Source organism: Periophthalmus magnuspinnatus, chromosome 10 (genome assembly GCF_009829125.3).
Source record: "Periophthalmus magnuspinnatus isolate fPerMag1 chromosome 10, fPerMag1.2.pri, whole genome shotgun sequence".
Lineage (NCBI taxonomy): Eukaryota > Metazoa > Chordata > Actinopteri > Gobiiformes > Gobiidae > Periophthalmus > Periophthalmus magnuspinnatus.
In genome coordinates, this window is record NC_047135.1 from 33,776,799 (window position 1) to 33,800,037 (window position 23,239).

A 23,239-nucleotide genomic window follows, 5' to 3' on the forward strand; every position below is an offset into this window, starting at 1 on the left:
CACCGTGAGAGCTGCCTCTGTTTCCTCCTCGGTCAATCACCAAGTGTCATGTTCTCATCTCCGTAATCTCTTTAACTGCGGTTTACCCCACACACCCTCTATTGGCTTTTATGAATGGGGTGCGCGAATGGCATTATGCAGTAAATGATTTAGCTGTTGCTCAGTGCTTCTCCCTCACTCCGCAGCTTTATCACGGGCTCCAACCACAACCTGAGCGCTCTCTTTTGAATAATGCCGTTAGAGCTGATAAACATTCTGCCGCCTCAGCATCTTTGGGGGGATTGGGGCTGCGGCTCGCACTCGTACTCTGGAGGAGCGCCCGTATTAGGACGTGACACTTTACCCCGAGTCGCTGCCATGAAAGAGAGCAGCAAATCCAGTTAAGTATCTGGAGCAATTTCCCCTCATTCTAATCCCCCCGGTGCTGCAGCCCTGAGGAAGAGGAGGAGGAGAGACAGGGATGTGTAGTGCACCGGTTTACATGAGGAACGCCGAAATATCAAGTGTCCTTTAAGGAGAAGGGCCAAAGCTGGGTCCCTGTAAGAACGTGCAAGATAAAAACAATTATAAATACATGACGTGAGAAGGAATATGTCCGTTAATGCAGTCAGTTCACATATTAATTTGACTTATTTGATTATTATGAGCTTTATGTTGTGTTAGATTGTTGTTACTTCCTCAAAAACAGACCTGGAGTTGTGTTTTGTTTCATTCTCACGACATTACAACATCAGAACACAGAGTAATATGCCCCCGTTAATGACTCTAATTGAGATTTACTAGGTTACAAATGGAGAAGTACAACCACCAACCGTTTATCTGGGCTTATTCATCAATCAACATCAAAACAGACCATGTTTGTGCCATGTGATAATTAATTATTGTGTAAACTACAGGCTGTAGTCAGTTCCACTCTTAAGTAGGGTCTATATTTTACATTTAACACCGTGACATAGATATCAGGGCTGAGAGATTCTTAGTTGCACACGATTTGACCTGCACAATGATTACTTGACCAAAAGGGGGCGGGGCTAGTTAGAATAATTATGATCACGCACAAAAACAACTATGCAGAGCCGTGCCAAAGTGCAGGAGCAAAAGACACAGACAGTTCCAGCCTTTAGCCATTTTATTTTTGAGTAAGGTCAGTCCGTTAAGAGTTTTGTCTGCCCCTTAACCACTGCAAACCAGATTTACCCAAAGATACAAAAGACACCTTCACCTTAACATGCTAGCAAACAGTAAAAAGTGAAAAGCCAGATTAAACTGTCCTATCACTCCAGCTAACTCACTCCATGCCATACAAAAACGAGTAAATTGTCAAATAATAAAATCTTAGGTCGTTAAAGACAGCATCGACTGAGTAAACGACTACAGTTTTTTTCAATTACTGTTTTTGCTTGGCACAAAAGTGGAATGTATTTCAAGGACAAGCAAAACTGGATACTTTGGTGCCACAGACGCAATTTAATAAGCTGGTAATTTTTATACTCACACCTGCTCCTGTTTTTAAATGGACTTATGTACTTAGTTTTTTTCTGTATTTGAACAGAAAAGGAGAGTCTGAGTGCTGTCATTGGGCTCTCTCTGTATAAATAAAGATAAATAAATAACAAAAATAACCCTTTAAGAAATATGTTCTGGAACATTTAACAGATTAATTATTTATATAAAACTTAGAGAACTTGGATTTTTTTTTGCTAATTAGACCCACGTATGTCCAAACTTGATGTCCAGATCTGCCTGTCAAACTGAGTTAAATAAAACTCTGATCTTATTATGACAGTGTTTTATGTTTAGTTCAGAGCCTCACATCTCATTCGTCTCCATCTTTCTCCATCTTTCTCTCAGACTATGAGAAGATGTTTGGCACCAAATGCCACGGCTGTGACTTTAAGATTGATGCAGGAGACCGTTTTCTGGAGGCCTTGGGCTACAGCTGGCACGATACCTGCTTTGTGTGTGCGGTAAGTCATTGTGATTGATATGTCTCTTTATGGAGTCCTCCCTTTTACCCCCTTCAATAGCTGCATCTTGCCTTCGCCTTTAGCCTGTTGATATGTTTTGTATGATTTTCTAAGGCAAAAGCATAGGGGTAAATATTATAGGTCTGAGTGGCTAAGAGGGGCACATTCACAGTGGCAGTGTAATGGTCTGTTAGGAGCTCTTAGCCCATTTCCTCATCATTCACTCTCTCCATCTGCCGCCTTTCATCTCCAAAGCTCTGCCAAATCAACCTGGAGGGGAAGACGTTCTACTCAAAGAAGGATAAGCCGCTGTGCAAAGGCCATGCTTTTGCTCCTGTGTGAGACCTCCGTCTGCAGCACCATCCACTCTCCTACTTCACCCAGTCAAATGCATCTTGTAGTACTCACATAACCCAATCAGCCTTATCATTATGACCACTGGCACATTCAGCGGGAAAACACAGACGAGTGCAGGGTTATACTCGACGTTTAAGTGAATTAAAGTAAACCTGTTTGAATGTTATAAATGGCTCCAGTGGGACATAGATTCTCTCTTGGCAGTATTTATGGAGCCCAACAGTGACGCTTTTCCATGCATTTTTCCCATAGACTTAAAAAAAAATCCAGATATTAAGAGTTCAAAGGAATTGCGGAGGCTAACCAGCTACATGCTAACTAAGATATAACGCTGTTGTTTTAGTCCAAAAAGGCAGTTTTAAAATGCAAGATTCTGTTTGTTGTCTGTATGTTTTAATACCTTGGCAGTTTGTAAAGTTTCAAAAACAGATTTTAAAGAAAATTAGTAGCCAATTATTCCCAAAAAAGCTTTTGACTTTGAATATATATATGTTTTTTTTGGAAAGTCTATGAGAAAAAATGATTGGGAAATTTCGTACCGGAACCTCAGTGTGGGCGGTCACTGTTGAAGTCCATTCAGCCATTTACCAACAGCTGCGTCCAGAGAGATTGCAAAGTTAAATGCCATTTTGTGAAACATTCAAGGAAAAACAGCGCGGTCTCCATGGGATTTGTGAAGTGGGTGGTCATAACATTATGGCTGATTGGCATATGTAGAACTTCACGGCTTATCTGCACCGACAGCACCTACGTTCATTTACAAAACCACCACAGTGTAGCAGCTTTACTGTTCACTACTTTGACATTTTAAGATGCCGTTCGATCGGACATTGTAAAGGACACTGCCGTTAGTCCAGGCTTTGGTCATCTGCCTTCTGTGATCTGATCCTTGTGAGATCCCTTCAGTCAGACGAAGCGAACTGGAGGAGCCATTGAGCCTGTAATAATGTCACTTGCCGCTCTAATGATGTTCCATTCGCCCCTCGCTAAGTGCAAGGAAGTAGTGCGCCCCTTTCAGAGTCCTTGCCCACTGCCTATTAATGTAATGGGGGTCCAGCCAGGCAGAAAGGGGTCTCCTACCTCGTCTGCAATGGACCTCTCCGCCCTGTCACGAACTCCCTCTGTCTTCAGCACATGGCAAAGTTAATGATCAGTTATCCGGTGTCAGAGAATGATTCTACATTGATCGTTTTTTAATAAACACAGCAAAATGGGCCGTTATTGGCTTTTTAAATGTTACAGAGCCTAAAGTCTTGAATTGGGAACTAGAGAATGAAACAGATGCATTCCTTCATCGTTACCTTATGTTTATGACTTAGATTTGTATTTATATGCTTCAGAATGTGCCTAAGAGTTTTTATAGCTGCTTTAAAATAAAGTTTGGTATTGCTATTTTAACTCATGGCTTGGAGTATTTTTTGTTTATTATGGGATTTAACAAAAGATACAAAGTTGGAGTTGGTAAACACATTGTAAAAGTTTTGCATTGCATTTTTGTAGAGTTTGAATACTTGCAGTACGAGTGCTATGCAAGGCTAACACAAGGCTTAATGACTTTAGAATTTCTTGTATAACAGTGAAATATTTAAACCAAATATTTCCTCCATTTCCCTAAAAACTGCTAAATTCAGATGAACGTTTTGGTACAGCAACATTTTTCACTTTTACAGAAGAGAAACTGTTCGAATAATAAAGTGTCAGTCCAGTCCATAATGTAACAATATATAATTTATTTACACCAATTTCAGGTTGAATTACTATACATACCTTTCTGAAATGTCATAGATAGATATATACATAAGGCCAAGTAAATACTTGAAAGCACTTAGAAACGAATTTTCAAAATTCTACCCACAAATCCATATCATTGTCCAAAAGGTACAGAAAATCTCCTTTAGCAGAAGTTTTTCCATTGCCACAAAAGGTTCTGACAACAATTTACATCAACGATAAGAAACACAAAAGGTTAAAAAACAAATAAAAAAACAGAACAGGATTATACAATTGCATAAGCGCTGTGGCATGTAATAAATACAGCATTTTTGACTTGCAGAAAGGCAAGAAACATGAACCTGGAACAGAAGAGAAACATCCACAGATACAGAACATACTGATTTGACTTCAAAACTAGAAAAGTTTAGTTTGTCAGTGACCAGAGCTTGGCACAAACCCAAACTCCCTCAAACACACATCATAGACACTGGATATTAATGACACACAGCAGACAAAAGCGTGAGATGGATTGTTCCCCCACACTGCAGTGAGATGACGACCCCTTAAACAAAAGCAAAGTGACGTGTTCCTGCCCAGGTTTGATGAGTCTGAGCAGAGCGTGTGGGACGTGAGCAGAGGCTGGTGAATTACATTACTTAAATGTGCTTAGACAACACATCCAAGACAGTGACAGGGGCGATAACACACAGTCTTGACTGTACATCTGCCACGGCTGCAGACTTCTGCTGCGTCGCTGCTGTCGGCATCCAGTCCTTTAGCTCACACAGTCCCAGCAGTGACTCATGAAGCATTGGGCTGTAGATGCTAACAGTTATACAAATTATCAGACATATACAGAGTAAGGACGCAATGAAATGTGTAGAAAGTTGTAAAACAGTCTCTAAATCCTTAACACTGCAGAGAGTCTTCACCGCTCGCCAAAGAACAGGATATAGGCAAACACGTCACAACTGGACTTGACAAATGCTGCGCCACTTAAGTGTCTTTTTTTGGCTTCATATTAAAATATAATATACATTTCTTTACAAAGTCGTAAAATAAACAGATTCCTGCACACACAAAGTGTCTAGAGACAGAAATGAACAGCTGTTTACTCTTTACTGTGGCATGAGAATGGAAAAGGGAGGATGTGGTGGACTTTGGTTACCAATTCGCTGATATACAATATGCAAAGTGACAGCTCACGGCTGCTATATAAAAAGTATTTACATTTTAAACGTGACAGTTCATTTTCATGGAAAGTTTTAGTTTGGGCGATAACAGCACTTTATGGACCCAGGGCATCGTTAGGAAAGTGGACACCTTTATTTTAATGGCATCTCCACAACATTAATAAAATGCTCAAGGTAGTTTAAATCATTATAAAAGTGAGATTGCATAAAAAAGCAACTTAAAGGAAATGGTGTAAGGTTTTCTCCCATGACATGAAACTTGTACATTCCCGATATCAGACAATCTTTGTGGCGTGATGAAGGTGAACTAAAGCTGGGACGTCACTGAAGGCTCTTTCTACTGAACAGACACTTCACATGCAACCCTGAGACAGACAAAGAGCTATGGCTAGTTTAGGATTGCTCAGACCTTCTCAAAGGAGTCACTGGACAGCGAGCAGACGAGTGTTCTGACAGAAAACCTTGAATATTGGACAAGTGCGGTCGCCGTGGTGACTGAGAAGTCGGGATTATTTTCGCTTTTCCTTTTCCAAATTAACTTGTTGAAAAGGACTTTCAAAGCATCTTTTGTGAGCACCGCCGTGACGTTATGAATGAGACACTTGAATTTTCTTGAGAGATAGGCATTTTCTCTGATGTGGAAATAAGCTTTTGCCACAAATCGAGCCCCTCCCCAACCCCCCAACATGGCTTTAGGCTTCAAACCAAATCATCTCATCTCAATTCATTTGAAGGAAATTGTTGGCACTCGAGTGGAGCAAGTGCTTTATTATTTGTAGAAGGTAGGGTTTATTTTCTGCTCTGACAAAATTCACACATGTGAAGTGTTTTTGACAACATTTAGTGTTCTTTTATAGAGCCATGAACCATAATATTATGACCACTTAAAGAAGCAGTAATAGCCCACAAGTAATAGGATTCTACAACAGAGGTAATTTGAGAATTGTCTGAACATAATTTGGAGATATTTTGTCATCAATGTTAAATTTGATGTTGAATACAAAATACACGACAGCAGCACTAAAAGTATTAGCTCAGATCACAACGTTACCGTAGCAACAATCATGGGACATTCAAAAACAGATGCACTAAAGCAGAGACAAGCATCTTTGACAAATGAGTGAGAGCTGCAGCTAAAGCCGTGTTGGTGAGGTGGTTCACAGACCCTCGTGACCTCTGTAAAAACAGTGATTCAGGATAAACTGCCAGTTGCATAACTCATCTAAAACCTGAACGCCTCATCCTTTCTTAATGTCATTTAATTTGCAGTATTGTATTGGCCATAGAAAATATATGACTTTGCATATTGCTCGATATAGCTTTTTTAAAAGGCAAGTTACTCTACTCTTCAGAAGGCTCCTCAGGATGTTTGAATGGCGTTTTGAGGGTGGAAATATATTTGTTACTGAACTGGTTTCATGAATACACTTTTGACACAACAGACTTGACCATTTGGTTACTTTAAAATGCTTGTTCTGTTATGGCAGGGAATCCCTACAAAAGCATTGAGTCTTCAAAAGTGAAGACATTTGGGCATTACACTTACTTTGACTTGAACATTTCCCCATTTAAACAATAGTTCCAACAGTTTTTGGGTTAGCACTCTCCATCTGAGACCAGGAATATCATGGCTTCCTGTTTGCCGATGTCGGCCATGACGGTGGCCAGCTGGTTGATGTTGCCGCTGTGGAAATGCTGCGCCTCCCAAAGGTCCAGGATCACTGAGGTGGGGCTTGCTTTGGATGCAAAAAAACTCATGTGTCTGTAGAAAGAAAGAAAAAAATAGAATCAAATCCTTTTTTTATTACATTTTTCACATATCGGAGCATTGAGCTGTTTCTATATATGGAAAGAAAAACCTTTCAGTCGCATTTTATTGTCCCACAGCCTCTGGTAAGTCTGTCAATGTCAACTTTTATTACATTTTATATCGCCATCATCTGATCCAACAAGTAAAAAAATAATAAAGGGAAGCTCTTGAAAGTGTCTTCAAACACAAAATCCCCTGCAATTTTCATTTAACAGCGTATAAGATCCATTTCGGTCCTTATTTGATGTTGAAATTGGCTCTAAATCCCACTAAACAAATCTTCTACGCACTTTACAGCTAAGTCGGAAGTGACCTTTTTTCCATTTTGGCAGCAGAACCTTTACGATCAAACCCAATCGATGGGCACAAAGCAGGGGCCCGTCGCGCCTCTATATTTGATGTTGTGTAGAAGCTGATCCCCGTGGAACCTGGAGATGCCTGTTTGACTTAATGGCCTTTTTCTGTTCCTTCAAATGTCGGGGGATTTAACAGTTATGTAGTGCACATGCGACATCTCCAGCCCTGAGTGGTAGAAAGCATTCGGCACAAAGGGGAGACTCTGTAGTGTGTGAGCGAAAAAGGAAGTCCAAACAGCACTTTTCACCTTTACGAAGGTCAAACGGAGTCCATTTTAAGTTCCTAGTTTGTTTGCGTGGTGATACGTTGAAGCTTGGCGCGGTGGCGTGACAGGCTTAAAGAAGCCACTGAGCTATTTTTGAGTTGATTGGATTTTAAAAAGCGAAGAAGCGCCGGTCAGAAAAAGAGCCAAAGAAGCAGCCTTTGTGACATTATTCAGATAAAAAAGTGGAAGCTTAGTGTCGGACGTGTCAGCCCTGTTTATTCACCTCTCTGTGTGAAACACGAGCTTATCTTGTACGGCTCGCGCGCAGCCGTTTGCACCGTCTAGGGAGAAAAAGATCAAATGAAAGGTTCTTGGCATTTTAAGTTTTATTGATTGGTCCCAGTCTGAACGCTACGCACAAACAAAGGACAGAAATACACCAGGACACGTCGCCAAGCTGCTGCAGCATTCGACTTGTTAGGGACAAACCAAACAGCCGCTCCTCTGTTCCTTTGCTCTATAATCCAAATGAGAATTGATTACGTTGAGCAAAACATTGCTAATTAAGGCTGTAGTGCATCAATTCAATTTGTGATTAATTGGGTTGAATAAAGTTGATTGGACAAATGAAGTGTACCTATTTGATTTCATTACCAGGGCAACATTAAATTGGTGGATGGGGATCAATGCGAGGCTTTGCTGTTGCAGGTAATACTGTAACAGAGAAGAAACGCCTCGCTCTCGGGCACTGTTCCAAACCCATTCCGTCTTTTTCGGCCACTGATGGACACCGTGCCTCCTTGATTCCCAATTACGGCCTAAAACTGCTAAACAACACTGAGCCACTAGAAATGTACTTTTGTGGTCTCTTACCTGCTTTCAAATTAAAACATCACGCGGGAATCATGTCGTGATCCGACGATGTTAATTCACTTGCTTACCTCACAAAGTGACATTATTCCGGAGACAAATTGTGGGCTGATCTCTTCACCTCTGAACCTTGAGTACGGCCCTGGACAATTGGGATGATTGCTTCTTCATTATTTTCAACGAGCGGGCTTTAAGTGCTCGGTGACCTCTATTCTCGAGAGCCTTAACTAAACGCCGCACGGAGCCAAAGGTGCTCTTGATGAGGTTTCCACGGCAACGCTCAGTCAACATCTACTGTAGTTTAAGGGCTTGAAACATCCGACGTGTCCGCACACCGCTGCGCATTTGGAGGCAAGTTCAAAAAACGAATGTACCGCTGAAAAGTACTGTAAGCAAAGAGCAACAGAGCGGATCTAATTGGCTGTATCTAAAAATAAGGTCTACTCGGCTTAACCTACAATTTCAAACAAAAACTGCGTGTTTGAAGTGTTTGTGGTTCAAGAGTTATTGTCACATTTATAGGGTTAAAATATTTGACTGATCCTGACAAATCCGCTACAAAATACACCAAAAACTGATGGAAGATATAAAAAAAAAAGATTTATAGTCAGAAAATATTATATGAAATGTAACGTAATGTTTTTTCTTAACCTAAACACCAAGAAAAGTGTAAATCCTCGATCCGGCCATGCTTTTCCCTAAGAATAAATGTGTTTGTATGACATTTACCTCTCCAGTTTAAGTCTCTGTGCCAGCATTCTCCAGTCAGCTCCGTTGGGGCAGGGGGCGTCCAGGCTGCTGCAGATCTTCTGTCTGATGAGGTACGGGATCTGAAAGGCGCTGGGACCGGCCAGGGCTGTGCTGCTGCTGTCCATGAGCATAAACTCTGAGTCCAGGGCCCGGGTGTCCTGCGCAGAGACCACAGTGCGCAAGAATAAGTCAGGTTTATATGCAATAATGTGCAAGTTAGATGGAACAATTGCTCCCATGAACCCACTGTGACATCAACATAAATAAAACCTTTTTCTAGTAAAGCCGCCCTCCGCCTGTCAGATCCTCTCAGTCTGTAACTCAGTTTAAGACCGGAGTAAAACCAAGCTCTTCTCCCTGGCATTTAACACCAGCTCAACAAGATATACAGGTGTTTTATTGTTCTTTTCCTGTGTATCGTGTTATCAGTATATCTGTTTTTTATGTGAAGCACTTGGGTCAGCTGAAGTGGTTTTAAACGTGCTGTAGAAATAAACTGAAATTGAATAGTAAAGGTTGTAACTATTATAGACACACTTTCTCGGTTAGACTTAGACAGGCATATATATTTTCACGACATAAAAGACTCGGGTTTAGGGACGGGACAATAAACAGTTCCTAATCACAATCGCTAATCGCAATTTAAAAAGACGACAATAATTATGATAAATTCTATATAACAGCAAAGATAATTATACCACCTGAAATAAACTCTGTCTCCGTCTCCAGGCTCTTAGGCCAGTGCTGCTTTCACTACATTTTTATAACAGCTGTTTAAACGCAGAACTTACGCATAATCGGATCTTACTGTGTCTTTTTGACTTGTATATATATGGTAATTTGAGCTACAATTGTTGAACAGTCAGTATTTTTTTTATAATTATTGTGATATTATCTTTACTAGAGACTATTTTGACAATGATAATCTACCTCAACCAACATGGACGGTGCTGGGAAGTAACTGAATATAATAATTTTGAGTAACTGTACAGCTATTTTTTCCATTTAGTGGTATTCAGAGTATAGTTACACTTCTAAAATCAAAGTTACACATACATTATAGTATTTGCATGCAAGTTAGGCTCCAAACTGCACAGAATTAGTGAGGAAAAACTAAAAAAAACAGCTCTCGTGGTGAGGCATGTGTGAGTTTTCCTTCTCCAGAATAAACAGTGAAGCAAACATAAAGCTGTTTTTAGTCTTATGCTGCGTCTTTACACTATAATGTACATGCAACTCAGTGTAAATGGTATTCAAAGTATTCAGAACACAGTAATCTGAATGGACCATGTTTAATTTGAGCATACAGTATTGTGTAACTATATACATTAGTTACACATTACATTCAATTACACAAGCATTCTTCCCATCACTGTCCATGAGCTATTGCATTCTGAATCTACTTTTTACTACTGTTTTTGTAAATATATGCAGCAAAATGGTTAATATTTAGACATCTACACTTAAATTATATTAAAGTTCTCGTTTCTGGTCACATCAAATCAGCAGTCTCCAAGTGTGCAGCAATTAGCATATTGATTTAGCACGGGCTTTACACCAGATGTCCTCGTGGTGCAGCCCTCTCTATTTTTATGGGCTTTGGACCTTTCCGTGGAGCTTATCCATAAAACCTCATTAAAGGTATAAAACAAACATTAAAAATATAGCCTTAACCAGGAACTACTGAAACGCAAGCCATAAAGGGCGACATCGGGGGAATTGTAATTAGCGTCGCGAGCGGGTAACAAATAGACGAGTGTTACCTTGGCGATGTTGAAGTCGAGGCTGAACGTCTGGCCCTCCCCCTCCACCTGCCAAACGCACAGCTGGCAGGTGAGCTCGCAGGTGCTCAAGCTCAGGCGCTCCAGAGTGAACGTGCAGTGCAGGTACCGCTGGGACCCGTTCCAGATGTGGTAGAAGGGGATCTCCTGTAAGACACACAGCAATGCGGCAGAGGAGTGAGCGGGCGCCGGCAGAAATACGCCGCCATCTTTCTCCAAAAACATCTGGACGCGCGTTTATTACAGACGGGGAGGGTGTCACTGTGGAGGGGGAGGTGTTGAGTAAATCTGGTGGGACAAGTTCGCAAGAAGAATTTTGTCTTTAAAAAGAGGTGTGAGCTTCAGCCTGTCAAGGAAACTCTGGATGTTTGTGTAATTTTGAGGTAAATGGTCAGATTTTTATAGTCTCCGGGGGCAAGGTGGGCTAAGTGTATTGCCTAAGTACACAACGGCAGCATTCATCTATGAGTGGATCTGATGATGTTTATGTTGAAAGCGGGATTCGAACCACTAACCTTCAGATCAGTGGGTAAACGCACTACCAACTTACCTACTACCTGCAATTTTATAATGTGAAAATGCAAGGAACAGGTGAGGCTAAATTAAAACTGAACAAATACTGAATCTGATATTTTTGTGAGTGTATGTATCTGAAATTGCGTGTTTCTGTGTGTGTCAATAAACTGGTATGGTTGTGTATGTGTGTATGCGTATTTGAGGTGTTGTATTTGATGTATGTACCATATGTTTACAAGTCTTTCATCCACCTACACCAAACTGTTACTCTTAACATCAGCCTGTCCAGGGACTATAGGTGGAAATTAGTATTTATGCTACAACCTGGCACCAAACATCTATCCTGTTTTTTAAGATCAATGTTTAGTCGTGTACTGTCCCTGTCCAAATAAAAGCAAACCATATATTCCCATCTCTGGACCATATGTACAAGTGACCATATTTTCAAAGAATTAAAAAAAAAGCATTTATTTGACTCCCACGAGGTTTTCATCTCACCTCACCTGTGCAATGACACCTGCTCTGGCTGTTGTTTCATATCAGGTCAAGTCAAAATGTTGTTAACTGTGTTTAAATATGTGCGCTCCATGGGTCCTCTTCATCTGAGGGAGTTATTCATTCATTTATTTGCTTGTTTATTTATTTATTTTATAGGGACAAGCATGTAGATTAGACGTGTAACATATTACAACATATGTACCCAGGGTTTTTCGATTTTCCACCCAGAGCCCTGAGGTCAGCTGTGCACAAAGCCATTCTCAAGACCAGAGGAGAGGAAGCCTTTTCTGTTGCAGTGGCAAGACTAGGAAACAGCGCCCTCTGCCTGTCAGATCCTCTCAATCTTTAACGCAGTTTAAAAATAGACTGAAAATCTCCCTGGCATTTAACACTAAACAGGATATCTTATGTTTTACTTCTATGTATGGTGTTATCTGTATGTATATTTCTTTTGTGTGAAGTTCAAGTTGTTTTAAACGCACCATAGAAATAAACTTAAATTGAAATGAACTGAATATTTCATTATAACTTGGTAGATATTTAATCTTAATTCGTGCTGACTCAATCTATCCAACTTTGTCAATAATCAGAGACAAATCTCCATCAGACACACACACACAGTTCAAGTTATACCGTGAAATCAGAAGAGTGTTTACGATTTACCCCAGGTTAGTATCAATAATCCTCAGATAAAGTAAAGCACCACTCACTAATAACCCGCTGACTGTGTGTAGACCTGGCTCGTATTCGCAGTGCGCTTCTTTCTGCCTTCCAGGTAAAGGAGAATTTATTCAAGCTTGACAATATCTACATCTCTCTCCCTCTTGCTGCATATTCATGGCTCGTTTACATATCCCCAGAGAAGCACTGAGGGGCAACTCCAAAAGCACTAGGGCACACCCACTTCTCACTCTCATCGGCTCATCACTCATACTGAGAGCGAGAGGCCTGCAGTACATCGCGGGCGCCAAACGGGGGCACTGTTACAAAGGCAGATAAAGCCCAACAGTGGGGGCTGCAGTTTGAAAGCATACCAGTCTTCCAGCGGCCCCAGGGAGACTAAAGGCCTTTTTTGACCGCGCTGCTGAGAGGGGAATAACACTTCCAAATGAACAGGCGCAGTCCGGAGGAATCAGACTCTGCGGTGATGGTGGGGACATTGTTTTCTTTAGGGACGTGGTGCTTACAGAGTTACAGAGCAAGAGCGTTTTCTCCTCCTCTTTGAACGGCCCGGGACCACCACAACAGGGACGGAGTGGGAGAGGCAGGTGCGACGAGGTGCAGCGAGGTGCAGAGGTCTGAGAATCGGGCTGTGCTTATTTACATAGTGTTCTACTTCATGGCGGGGCCTCGGAGGAAACACGAGCAGCTATAATCAATCAGATGAGAGTTTGTGCACACTACTGTTAATGCCACAGTGTACTGCACAGCACAAGGGGGACGCAAAGTTTCAGATATGTTTTGATAGGAAAAGTTACCGAAGAGACAGACAAGAACAAAAGGCTGCTGGAAAAAAAACTGCACAGAAATATTACAAGCCTAACTCAATAGAAAAACGCACCTCTACCCACACGTGCACATTTTTAAAGCAGATCTATTGTGTTTGTGTCTGCTCTACGACACCTGTGGATCATTATGTTACGTGTTTATCATTTGCACATTTTAAATCGCAATATTCATCTAAAACATCTTAATAAAAGAAACAAATCCGCTGATTTCCACGTTAGAAAACTGCAGTGCCCAATGGGAGCTGACGTCACTGTAAACGTAGCTCCAGATCACGCTAGGAGTAGTGGATTTTTAAATATTTGTACCAAAATAACTACGTGGTGCTGCCAAATCCTATGCGTATCACCGATTAGAAAATACAATTGAAGTATGAAGTGTGTACATCACAGTGGGCGTGTACTGGCGGAGGTGAAAAAGGGGGTAGATCGGCAAAATGGCGTCTCGAAAATAAGCGATTAAAAGACTGAACATGCACAAATCACTCCAAAAAACAACTGCACGTTTACAACACGGTTAAAAGCTCTGAAAAGTCCGTTTAAGTCTGATTTAAAGGTGCAATTTTGTGGTGGAGGGTCCGGCGCCCATTTGTCTTTGTGGAAATTGTATTGCTTTTCCTGGAATATTCCACAGTGAGGCATTCAACGTCTCTATCTCTGCTAAAATGAAGCAGGTGGCAGTTTTCCAGATCTGCAGAGGAGCCATCCCACTCACTCGTGTAAACAATGTATGCGTTTCAAGGTCTTTTCGAGCAATAACAACAACCGTAATTAAATAAATGCATGTCAGATAAGTTAAACATCACACTGCAGAACCTTCCGGGTAAAGCAATAACGTCTCCATAGCAACAGACCCCTTCCCACAGCTAAAGTTATATAGTGCAGCTTTAATTTCTCAGGACAGACAATTTAATATAACACGGGACCCCAGGCTTTTTGCATTTTCAATACCTACAAATGAGCTCACAACTTTAATAACTTTCACAGATTCACAGATAGGACAGGGCACTTGTATTACACGTCTGGGGTCCCTCCCTGATGTGTACTGACTGCCCTGGTCCCATGCCCCCCGGCCGGCCCCGGCACACACCTGGTATCCCGCCAACAGTTTGCTCCTCCAGTGCGCCTGGGGCATGTCGTGAATGGAAAGGCGGAGGTTGTGGTAGCTGTCTTTGAAAAGCAAAACGTGGGGTTCGTCAATCAGGCGCCCACCGAGCTGCCGTTCCATCTCCATCACCTCCTGAAAACACAAACGCAAAAGAGGGAAAACAGTAGAATTGGTTAATGCCAAAAGAAGTTAAAGGCACGTTTTCTGTTGGTAAATATTTCAAGTGGAACTGAATGTGTCTCTGTCTCCATGGAGCTGTGTTTTATTTATGATTCTAAATAGTTATTGTGTTTGTGCTATTTTTACTTCAAGAGTTATAACATCACATTTAATATTGAGCCAAACTACTTTTCCACATTATGCATTTATTAACGATTCTCAAAGGAAAAATGGAGTAGTTTTCTGTTTGTGTAAGGACAAAAATCAAATTGGCAAAACCCAAACGAATTAGATTGAGGACAAAAGAGTCGGCCTGTTAATACAGCTCATTGTCTCAAACAGGAGCTCATCTTGTTCCTCCTGTTGTTACTTTACATCATGTCATAATAGAACAGATATGGCTTGTATTAATGACTATTGTCGACCACTGACAATCTGAACCATTCTGTGTCAACTTCACACCAAGTAAACTTTTGTCTTTACAAAACGATTTCCATTTTCAAAGGACAAATAGGAAAGTGAGAAAAACAGCGTGGCACATATTTGGTCAGGAGATAGTGTCAGTGTGCAGCCAGACTGAGCCAGACTGGGCCGGGCCTGAGTCCTAATGTCATCACAAGGTTGATCCCTGTCTCCCTGAGCATTTTCACATTTACACAACATAACGCTGTGTTTACCTGACCCGAGCTGAGATGAGGCGAGTCCATTGGCCAAACTCCTTAATTTCATTTTCGTTTTTATGTCAGGATAGATTTGTAGAACCATGTTTAATATTTTAATCTCTGGGGGACTTTGGCTCGTTTGTCTCCATCCAAATGACCATCTGGAATAGGATGATAATGTGCTGCATTTTCCTCTGATATAGAAGTGTATTAGATTTGGGCTGCCCTTAAAGAGCTATACTCTGCAAAAGGGATTTGCATTAGCCATCTTACTCTTAGGAAAGCATATTACAAGAGTGAAAAACAGACCTCTGCAATTAGCAGTGTGAAAAGACATGAAATCTGTCTATGGAGAGATGCAACATAGCGACAGACATGAGGACGAATATCTAAAGCAGCACAGCGTCAGGAGAGCCGTATATGTGGATGGGGGCCATATGCTGAATGATGGCTGCCAGAGCGACTTCCCATGGTACGCTTTTCTGAAACCACATCAACTCAAGGAGAAAATGACAATTTCTGTCTGTACAGTGATTCAATTTTCTGCCCTTGTTCCCAAGAATGGGCAGGGCTGATTTCAATTAGGAAGGAGAGGAAGCTGTTAATTATCTGTTTGGGATGTGTACCTGCTTGTGTTATTTCTAGGCTTTCTCCTTCACTGAAAGAGCCACTCAGCAGCTGAGCCTGAGAAATACATCCTGTTTGCACAGTGAATTGTTAATTTGGATGTTTGCTCAGAGCTTATCGTCTTGTTAACATGAATATTATGCCCTTCCTGATTATCGGGCCTATTCTTTTGCCACAGTGCAGCTCACATATACACTGCTCTGAGCTCGAGCCTCTGTCGTGGTGCAGTCTTGTGACGCTCGTGCAGAGTGGGAAGGTCAGACAGAGCTGTGAATCAAAGCGCTGAGGTCTAATGAGTTAATAACAGGGGGCAGAGCATTCTCCACAGAATTAAAAACCCCACTGCTATTATGTCTCTTAGCCAGACAAAGGCACATTATGAGGCCATCCAGAGCGCCTCGTTTAACACAGTTCTTAAGCACATTTATTTGTTGGGACTGATTAGCAATGCAAATCAGGGCTGGTGGACTTTGATCAGGTCTTTGACCTGTAGCACTGATCTATACCGCTGCTAGCAAGGCAAGGCAAAGACTGCAGAATGCCAATTATCCCATTATCAACATCACGTTACTGGAGTGAATACTAACTGGCCTGTCTCGCAGTTTGTCAGGTTCAAGGCTGACACGGCAGGATTAGGATCTAACAGGTCTAGGACATGTTCCCGTGTGCACCTGACAGACAGGAGCAGAGACAGGAGCAGGCAGCAGCTGCCTCTGTGTCCTCTCTAAATGACAGTGTGCGACTGCCGCATTTCAGCATATGTTCTGAACTGAGAGAATAATGGCCCACTTTACGGCCCATTATCCTGTTAACAAATGACACCGAGCTAATAGATGGGCCCCTCAATCTGACCACATTATTTACTCTTTCTGCACAAAAACAATGTCCTTTTAATAACTTCAGAAATCGCATATTCAACATAAAACTGATGATGAGTAATGTCATTAGATCAATCTGACCCTATACAACCGCTCCACATTAAGATGCATGAGGCGGGTGACGAGTTCAAGTGCTGCAGGAGAAAAAGGCTTTTTGTTCTGACGGAATGTGAGGCCTGTGGTGTGTGTGAGGACTGTGAATTTGGAGTCAAGACCACCCCCTGACATTCAATGAGGCCGACTAAAGAGAGGGAGAGAGCGGCAAGAAGAGGAGCTGGAGCAGGAGAGCAGAGACAGAAGCAGCTTAACATTTGTGTCTGCAGGTCACTAGAGTGGCCAGCTTTAGCAGCCCAGATAACAGGATTACTGCAATCACGGACACACTTTTCTATGACTTCAAACCCCTTCCCCACCCCCCAACTACCCCCCTTCACTGGTCTAGCATCCCCTTGGCTTGGACCAGAGCTGAGACAGAGATGGACCGAGGCCAGGCTCCACCGGGAAACAAGAGACACTCACACAGCTAATCTCTGCGGGCCCCTGCTGACAGAAGGAGGTTAGCGGCAGCATCACACGCTCCCCTGCAGCAATAACAAACCCAATCAGACCCCTACGCAAAAACATCCAAAACTAAAGTTTGTACAGTGCAAAGGTTACACCGAGGTGAGCCAAACCTGCTCTGATAAATATTTATGCTGGGTCATTTTTAGAAGAGAATGATGGGAATTTGATACATTTGGGGAAACAGTGCAACAGCCCAAAATGTCATCGATCTGAACCCTCCAAATAATAACTCTCTATTGAAAAGAAAGTGCCGGTTTTCCTCTTAGATTTGCATAATAAGTCTGTCCATCTAAATTTGTAGAGTAAAATTTTAGATTCACTAGCCTTAAGACAGCTGCAGTACATCAAGAACGCTGGATGTACTGCACTGGTTTCTGGCTGAAGTCTATTCAGAGAATAGACTGATTCAGAGAATCTATTCTCTATTCAGAGAATCTATTCTCTGAATCTATTCAGAGACTAGATTCAGAGAGTAGAATAGGCTCAGAGAATAGACTGACTAAAGCAAACTTTAAAGCAGCTCTGGTTGTGTACAAGTCTCTCTGTGGCTCAGCACCAAAAAACATCTCCCACAGTTAGTGCCATATGAACCATCTCACCCTCTGAGGACGTCAGGGACCAGCCTCCTGCTGGAGACCAGAGTCGGGACTAAACCAAGATTAAACAAGGACTGAACCAAGACGAAAGCAGGACGAAACAAAGACTAAACCTGGTGAATCAGCGTTGAGTTTTATGCAGTTAAAACCTGGAAAATTCTTCCTGAAGATGTGAGACAGGCCTCTACTTAGACAATGTTTAAATCCAGGCTCAAAAAGTTTCTGTTTAGCTGTGCATTTGACTGAAAGGGTTTTATTCTTCACTCTTCTCTTTTCATGTTCATTTTATTGGTAATTATTTGTGATTATTTATGTTTTGATTTGTTATATTGGGATTTTAATGTCTTTTTTATTTTGTACACTTTGAATTAGTCTTTGTCCCATTTGGGTTATACATATAAACTTGCCTTGCCATTAAAAAAACAAAATAAAAATAAGTTCATCCTGATTAAGAGAAGAGTGTTTTTTATACATTTGGGCATTGTACTGGGCACGGCGGCTTTAAAAACTCTAGTGAAGTGAGTAGTTCAAAGCTTCTGAACAAACTGCCCCGTAGGAAGGTCACGCTCCTACACAGGCTCCTACACGGGCTCCTAAATGAACACACTTGTCCTTGATTACAGTGATTAGCTTAACTAGCAATGTATAACAGGGATTATAACTAGTGTTTGATCGCTTAATTAGTCCAGTGTCTGAGTGGAGAAACAGACCGAGGAGCCGACATCGCCGTAAACCCGCCTCACTCCACTGCTCCTGCTGCACTCACTCTGCCTCTTTAATATATGCATTCAGACATGATCCATTTCCAGAGCAGCTCTTTTCAGCTTCTTTTCATTTGTTTAGAGCAGTATCCCGGCTATGTGGGCTTCATAAATCTGTGTGTTTGTCAGTGAGACGTGACAAGCTTTTGCTCTGACGGAGAGTCCATCAGTCTGAGCGGCACTGGCCCTGCCCGCTACAGTCAACGCTGATTAATAACTACAAATAGAAGGGACTTGTCTAAGCTCGTTACAAATGGAGCGCATGTTTGCTTGGGAAAAGGTTCACATTTTGCCTGATAAATCACCACACAGGAGGGAGAAAAACAGCACCCGGGAAGACCGAAATATAATATGGAAACAGCTTCTCTGCAGCGCGCGGTGATAAAGAGGACTGCCTTCTCTAACCTAATGCTGGCAATTACTTAGACGATACACTGCAAGTTTTTGTATATGGAGAAGGATACAGACACAAGAGTCGACGTGAGACTATAAGCATTTACCACGCAACTTAAGCGTACATCATGTTGTATAACGTCAAGCTGGCAAATAATACAACGCTTGGATTTCATTTCTTTAGCAGATTTATAGACATGCTTTTGTAGACGTCAATAAAACCACATGACATGATGCTAGGCCTGTCACACGGACGCATTTTGAAGCACGGTGTAATGCTATAGAGCACATGTGTCAAACTCAAGGCCCGGGGGCCAAATGCGGCCCGCCACGTCATTTTATGTGGCCCGCGAGAAGATAAATTAAAAGGCATGACTGTCATTTTAAAATCTATGCTGCTTTAATGTTTGCACTGACAATAAACTAATGAGATTTTCCCAGCAAGTGGAACTGAGAAATATTTGCAAATGAATGAAGAGGAAAATTGTCGGTGTGGAAGGAAGTTTGGAGGAAGAAAGGTGAAGGTGAATACAAGTTTGTGCTTTGAGGAGAAAAAAAGATATGTTTTTTGTGTTATGAGGCGCGGTCGGTACAATCTACGTCGACATTTTGACACCAAACACGGAGCTAAGTATGGAAAAGTTAGTCTGCAAGAAAAAACAACAAATTGTCCAATAATTAAAAGTCTGTAAAAGGCCGAATTTGAAGCAGAGCTGAAGGTCTGTGAGCAGGTGTGTCCTGACCAGATACACACTTTTAAAAATGTCAGTTTATCACAGAAACCGTTATTTAACAAGTTAGAAAGTAATTACATTTATTTTACATGACATTCGGTTACATTTAGTGATATTTACACTGCCGCACAGTCACATCTGGCCCTTGATGGCGGCCATTTTGCTGATGTGGCCCTCGGTGAAAATGAGTTTGACGCCCCTGCTATAGAGGTATACTACGATAAATGATAATACTGAAACTATTTTATGCCACTGACACGACTAAAATAAAGCAGGATACTCCAATTTGTAAATAAGCAGGATCATGAACTAGTCATAGAAGTGACTTATTCAACACTTTACAGCTCAAATTTTAGTGTATTGTAACAAAAATAACAAAAATATCCCCAGTTTTGCAAAGAAAAAGTCCCCAAAAGATATAATTCCAGCTTTCACATATAGAGTGATGAGTGGATATAGTGATTATTGTGAGGAAGTTTACTGTACAAAGCATTTACCCCTGTACTATACCTAAGTGCCCCATCTCTTTAAGTCCAGATGGAAAGGACTAAACCATTGTCTGTTTTTGTAAATCTGCAAATCCACTGCCACATATTTTAAGAACGCACACACCGCAGATGAGTTACAGCAGTAATTTTCACACAAAAAGTACCACCTCCGAGAAAAAAATGCTTCAAGAAGACCACAGACGCTAAACGAACAGCATCAAACCAGGTCTACATTAGGATTAACCTTTGTCTAAATAAGCCAAAGCCAAATTAGACTGAATAATAACATCAAGTTTAAAATAATCTAAAAACAACTTAAAAGAAATGACCTCAAGTATCAGCAGAAGCACTTTGAGAAGCACTGGGTTAACTAAAAAACCCCAGCCCTTTGTCAGCTCTGTTGTAGACATTTAAAACAGCAGAACACACATTTGTACAGCTGCAGAGGCTTAATGTCCTGGGCTCAATGCATAAATATTGATGAAAGCATAAATTTGGCCCTGTGTAATACAACACTTAGAATAAAGTGTTTTAACTCAAATATCGAGCGTTGGGTTTTATGAGCTCTTTTAACTATTATGGGAACAATAGTGAGTGTGTTACAACCTGCACTGCTTTACATTGTGATGCTGAGTACAGAACTCTGCAATAGAGTTTCATCCTCCATAAAAATTAAGCTGACACAAAGTGGGCGGTACAGAAATCATGGTGTGTTTTTTTTTTTTCTTTTGAAACTGAAAAGTCTCACAAAACACAAGTGCGTGGGCTTTCAGAAGGACATCTATGAACAGCAGAAGTTTGGTATTTTTACTTTTTAAAAAAACTGGGATTATCCAGGACAATGGACAATGTAATTTTAGGAACATCACAAACTGACAGATACCAGTTTTAATAGATTCTTTTTCCAGACCAAGGTTTAAGTTTATTTTCATATCTGACAGTTTGGACCGCTCACTAGTGCCTCAGAGTGCTAATGTGATGCTCCTGCGACGTGTCCGGTCAGCTGATTTAAACAGGTTTTGGCGCCGTCTTTCTACCGGTGGAGGCAGGACGACGGCGCCATCCGCAGTCTGTCTTCTTCAGGACACTATCCCAGGTGTGTGAGAGTAAAAAGGCCCCCTTGTCTCGGTTTTAAGTCCCGCAGGCATGTTTCTGTGTTTCGATTTCCTCCTTAATCCAGTGACAAGATGGCGCTCTTGTCCTGCCTTCACCGCTAGGGAGAGAGCGCCAAACTGAGCCGACCGGACACGTCACAGCAACATCATGTGACGAATCTGAGGAAGAATCGAAACTGACAGGTATGAAAACAAACTAAACCTTGGTCTGGAAAAAGAATCTATGAATAAATGAATGGAACCTCATCGGATTGACAGGTACCTGCTGGGTCCACTGTTAAAACAAGACATAGGATAAATTTAAAAAAAACAAACATATTTAATAGCATAACCCTCATTGCCTTAATTACATTGTACGACATAGTAACAAGTGGTGCTCATCTCAGTGTTAAAGATTACATGGTGACGAGACCCACAACACCAAAACAGAAAATCCTATAGTGAGAGTCCAAATGTGAACAATCTCGATGGGCCCTTTTCCAGTTCAATTATAATGGGGTCTTAAGTGGAGGTAGTGGGGAGTGGCAGGTGTGTAGATGGCACCACATCAGTCTGTCTCTCACCAGTGCAGATGAAACCACTGCACACACAGCAAGGCCACGAGCAGACACAGATTATGTCTCGTCAGCTGCTGTGCCAGCCTTGGACCATCCCATCAAGACTGGGATACACATTAAATATTAACTTAATTGGTCCCGGCAGAACCCCGCTAACATACGGCGGGCATCAGACAGAAATGTCACTGGCTCCCCAGAGCCCCTGCACACTCAGGATCAAAGACAATAACACTGGTTCTAATCTGCTGTAATTGGGAGATAAGAGATGTGATGGTACAGCATGCACAAGTGTGGATGTGTCTCTCCTGCTGATGAGCCCGGCAAGGCAACACTGACAGACACATCTCAGCTTCACATCCTGAGTTCACTTCCACAACTGGGAGGACCTTTTTGCCTCCGATCAAACATGCCTGGAGTATATGGGATGTTGGTTACTCTAGTGGAGAGTTATAAAAGTCCCCATGTGCTGGTGTAACCATGACGTCAGCACAATCACAACGAGTCCTGAGCCACTCGAGTGAATCACCAACGGCTGCCCTTCCTCATCACAATTAAGTCTAATGCTTACCATAGTGAAAGTCTAATCATAAATGGTGCATTTTAAAGATAGTGATTAGTGATTAGGCTGAACCTCTCCAGGGAAGTTTAATCGCCACTCAAAGTGGTTAATGTAGTTGCTAAATGAACTGCTCCTTCCATAATCGCACCAAGAGCTGTGTGAAGTCAGGACTGCTAAACAGTGTGGGCCATGTTTTAAATCACTCACTAAAAAGTACAAAGCCCTGGAGACGTCGTGGCTTACCACAGGCCCAGGTTGTGAGAGAGACGCAGGCTAATGCACTCAAGGGCGTCAGGGGAGACCCGTGTATGGCAGCACAAGTGCTGGAGTCAACAAGCTCAGATGTCCTTTTCTTGGCTGAGAGAGCCACAGAAAGAGTTTTGTGCAGCAGCAGGCGTATGCATTCAAACAGGACATACAAGGTCATTCAGCAGTCACTGCAGCAAAACAACAGTGTCTGTGATATTCAGAGACATAACCAGTTGTCAGGGATACTAATAACAATGAAAGATAAAG

General features: G+C 41.8%; 2 protein-coding genes across 6 annotated transcripts in view; one reads left to right on the forward strand and one right to left on the reverse strand.

Annotated features, from left to right (window-relative positions):
- Positions 1–3,722, forward strand: part of pdlim7 (PDZ and LIM domain 7) — a 33,621-nt gene extending 29,899 nt beyond the window's left edge. For both annotated transcript variants that reach the window (XM_033973574.2, XM_033973575.2), the window contains exons 10-11: positions 1,852–1,967; positions 2,223–3,722. In XM_033973574.2, coding sequence (XP_033829465.1) covers positions 1,852–1,967; positions 2,223–2,309 — 203 coding nt within the window. In that variant the 3' untranslated portion in view covers positions 2,310–3,722. The remainder of the gene's footprint in view (positions 1–1,851; positions 1,968–2,222) is intronic.
- A 313-nt stretch (positions 3,723–4,035) lies between these two features.
- Positions 4,036–23,239, reverse strand: part of unc5a (unc-5 netrin receptor A) — a 195,830-nt gene continuing 176,626 nt past the window's right edge. For 2 of the 4 annotated variants that reach the window (XM_055224846.1, XM_055224844.1), the window contains 4 exons: positions 14,613–14,762; positions 10,986–11,150; positions 9,202–9,380; positions 4,078–6,992 (listed from right to left, as the gene is read on the reverse strand). In XM_055224846.1, the coding sequence (XP_055080821.1) occupies positions 6,827–6,992; positions 9,202–9,380; positions 10,986–11,150; positions 14,613–14,762 (660 nt within the window). In that variant the 3' untranslated portion in view covers positions 4,078–6,826. Of the gene's footprint in view, positions 6,993–9,201; positions 9,381–10,985; positions 11,151–14,612; positions 14,763–23,239 lie in introns of all 4 variants that reach the window. The other 2 variants (XM_055224847.1, XM_055224845.1) reach the window with 2 other exon arrangements.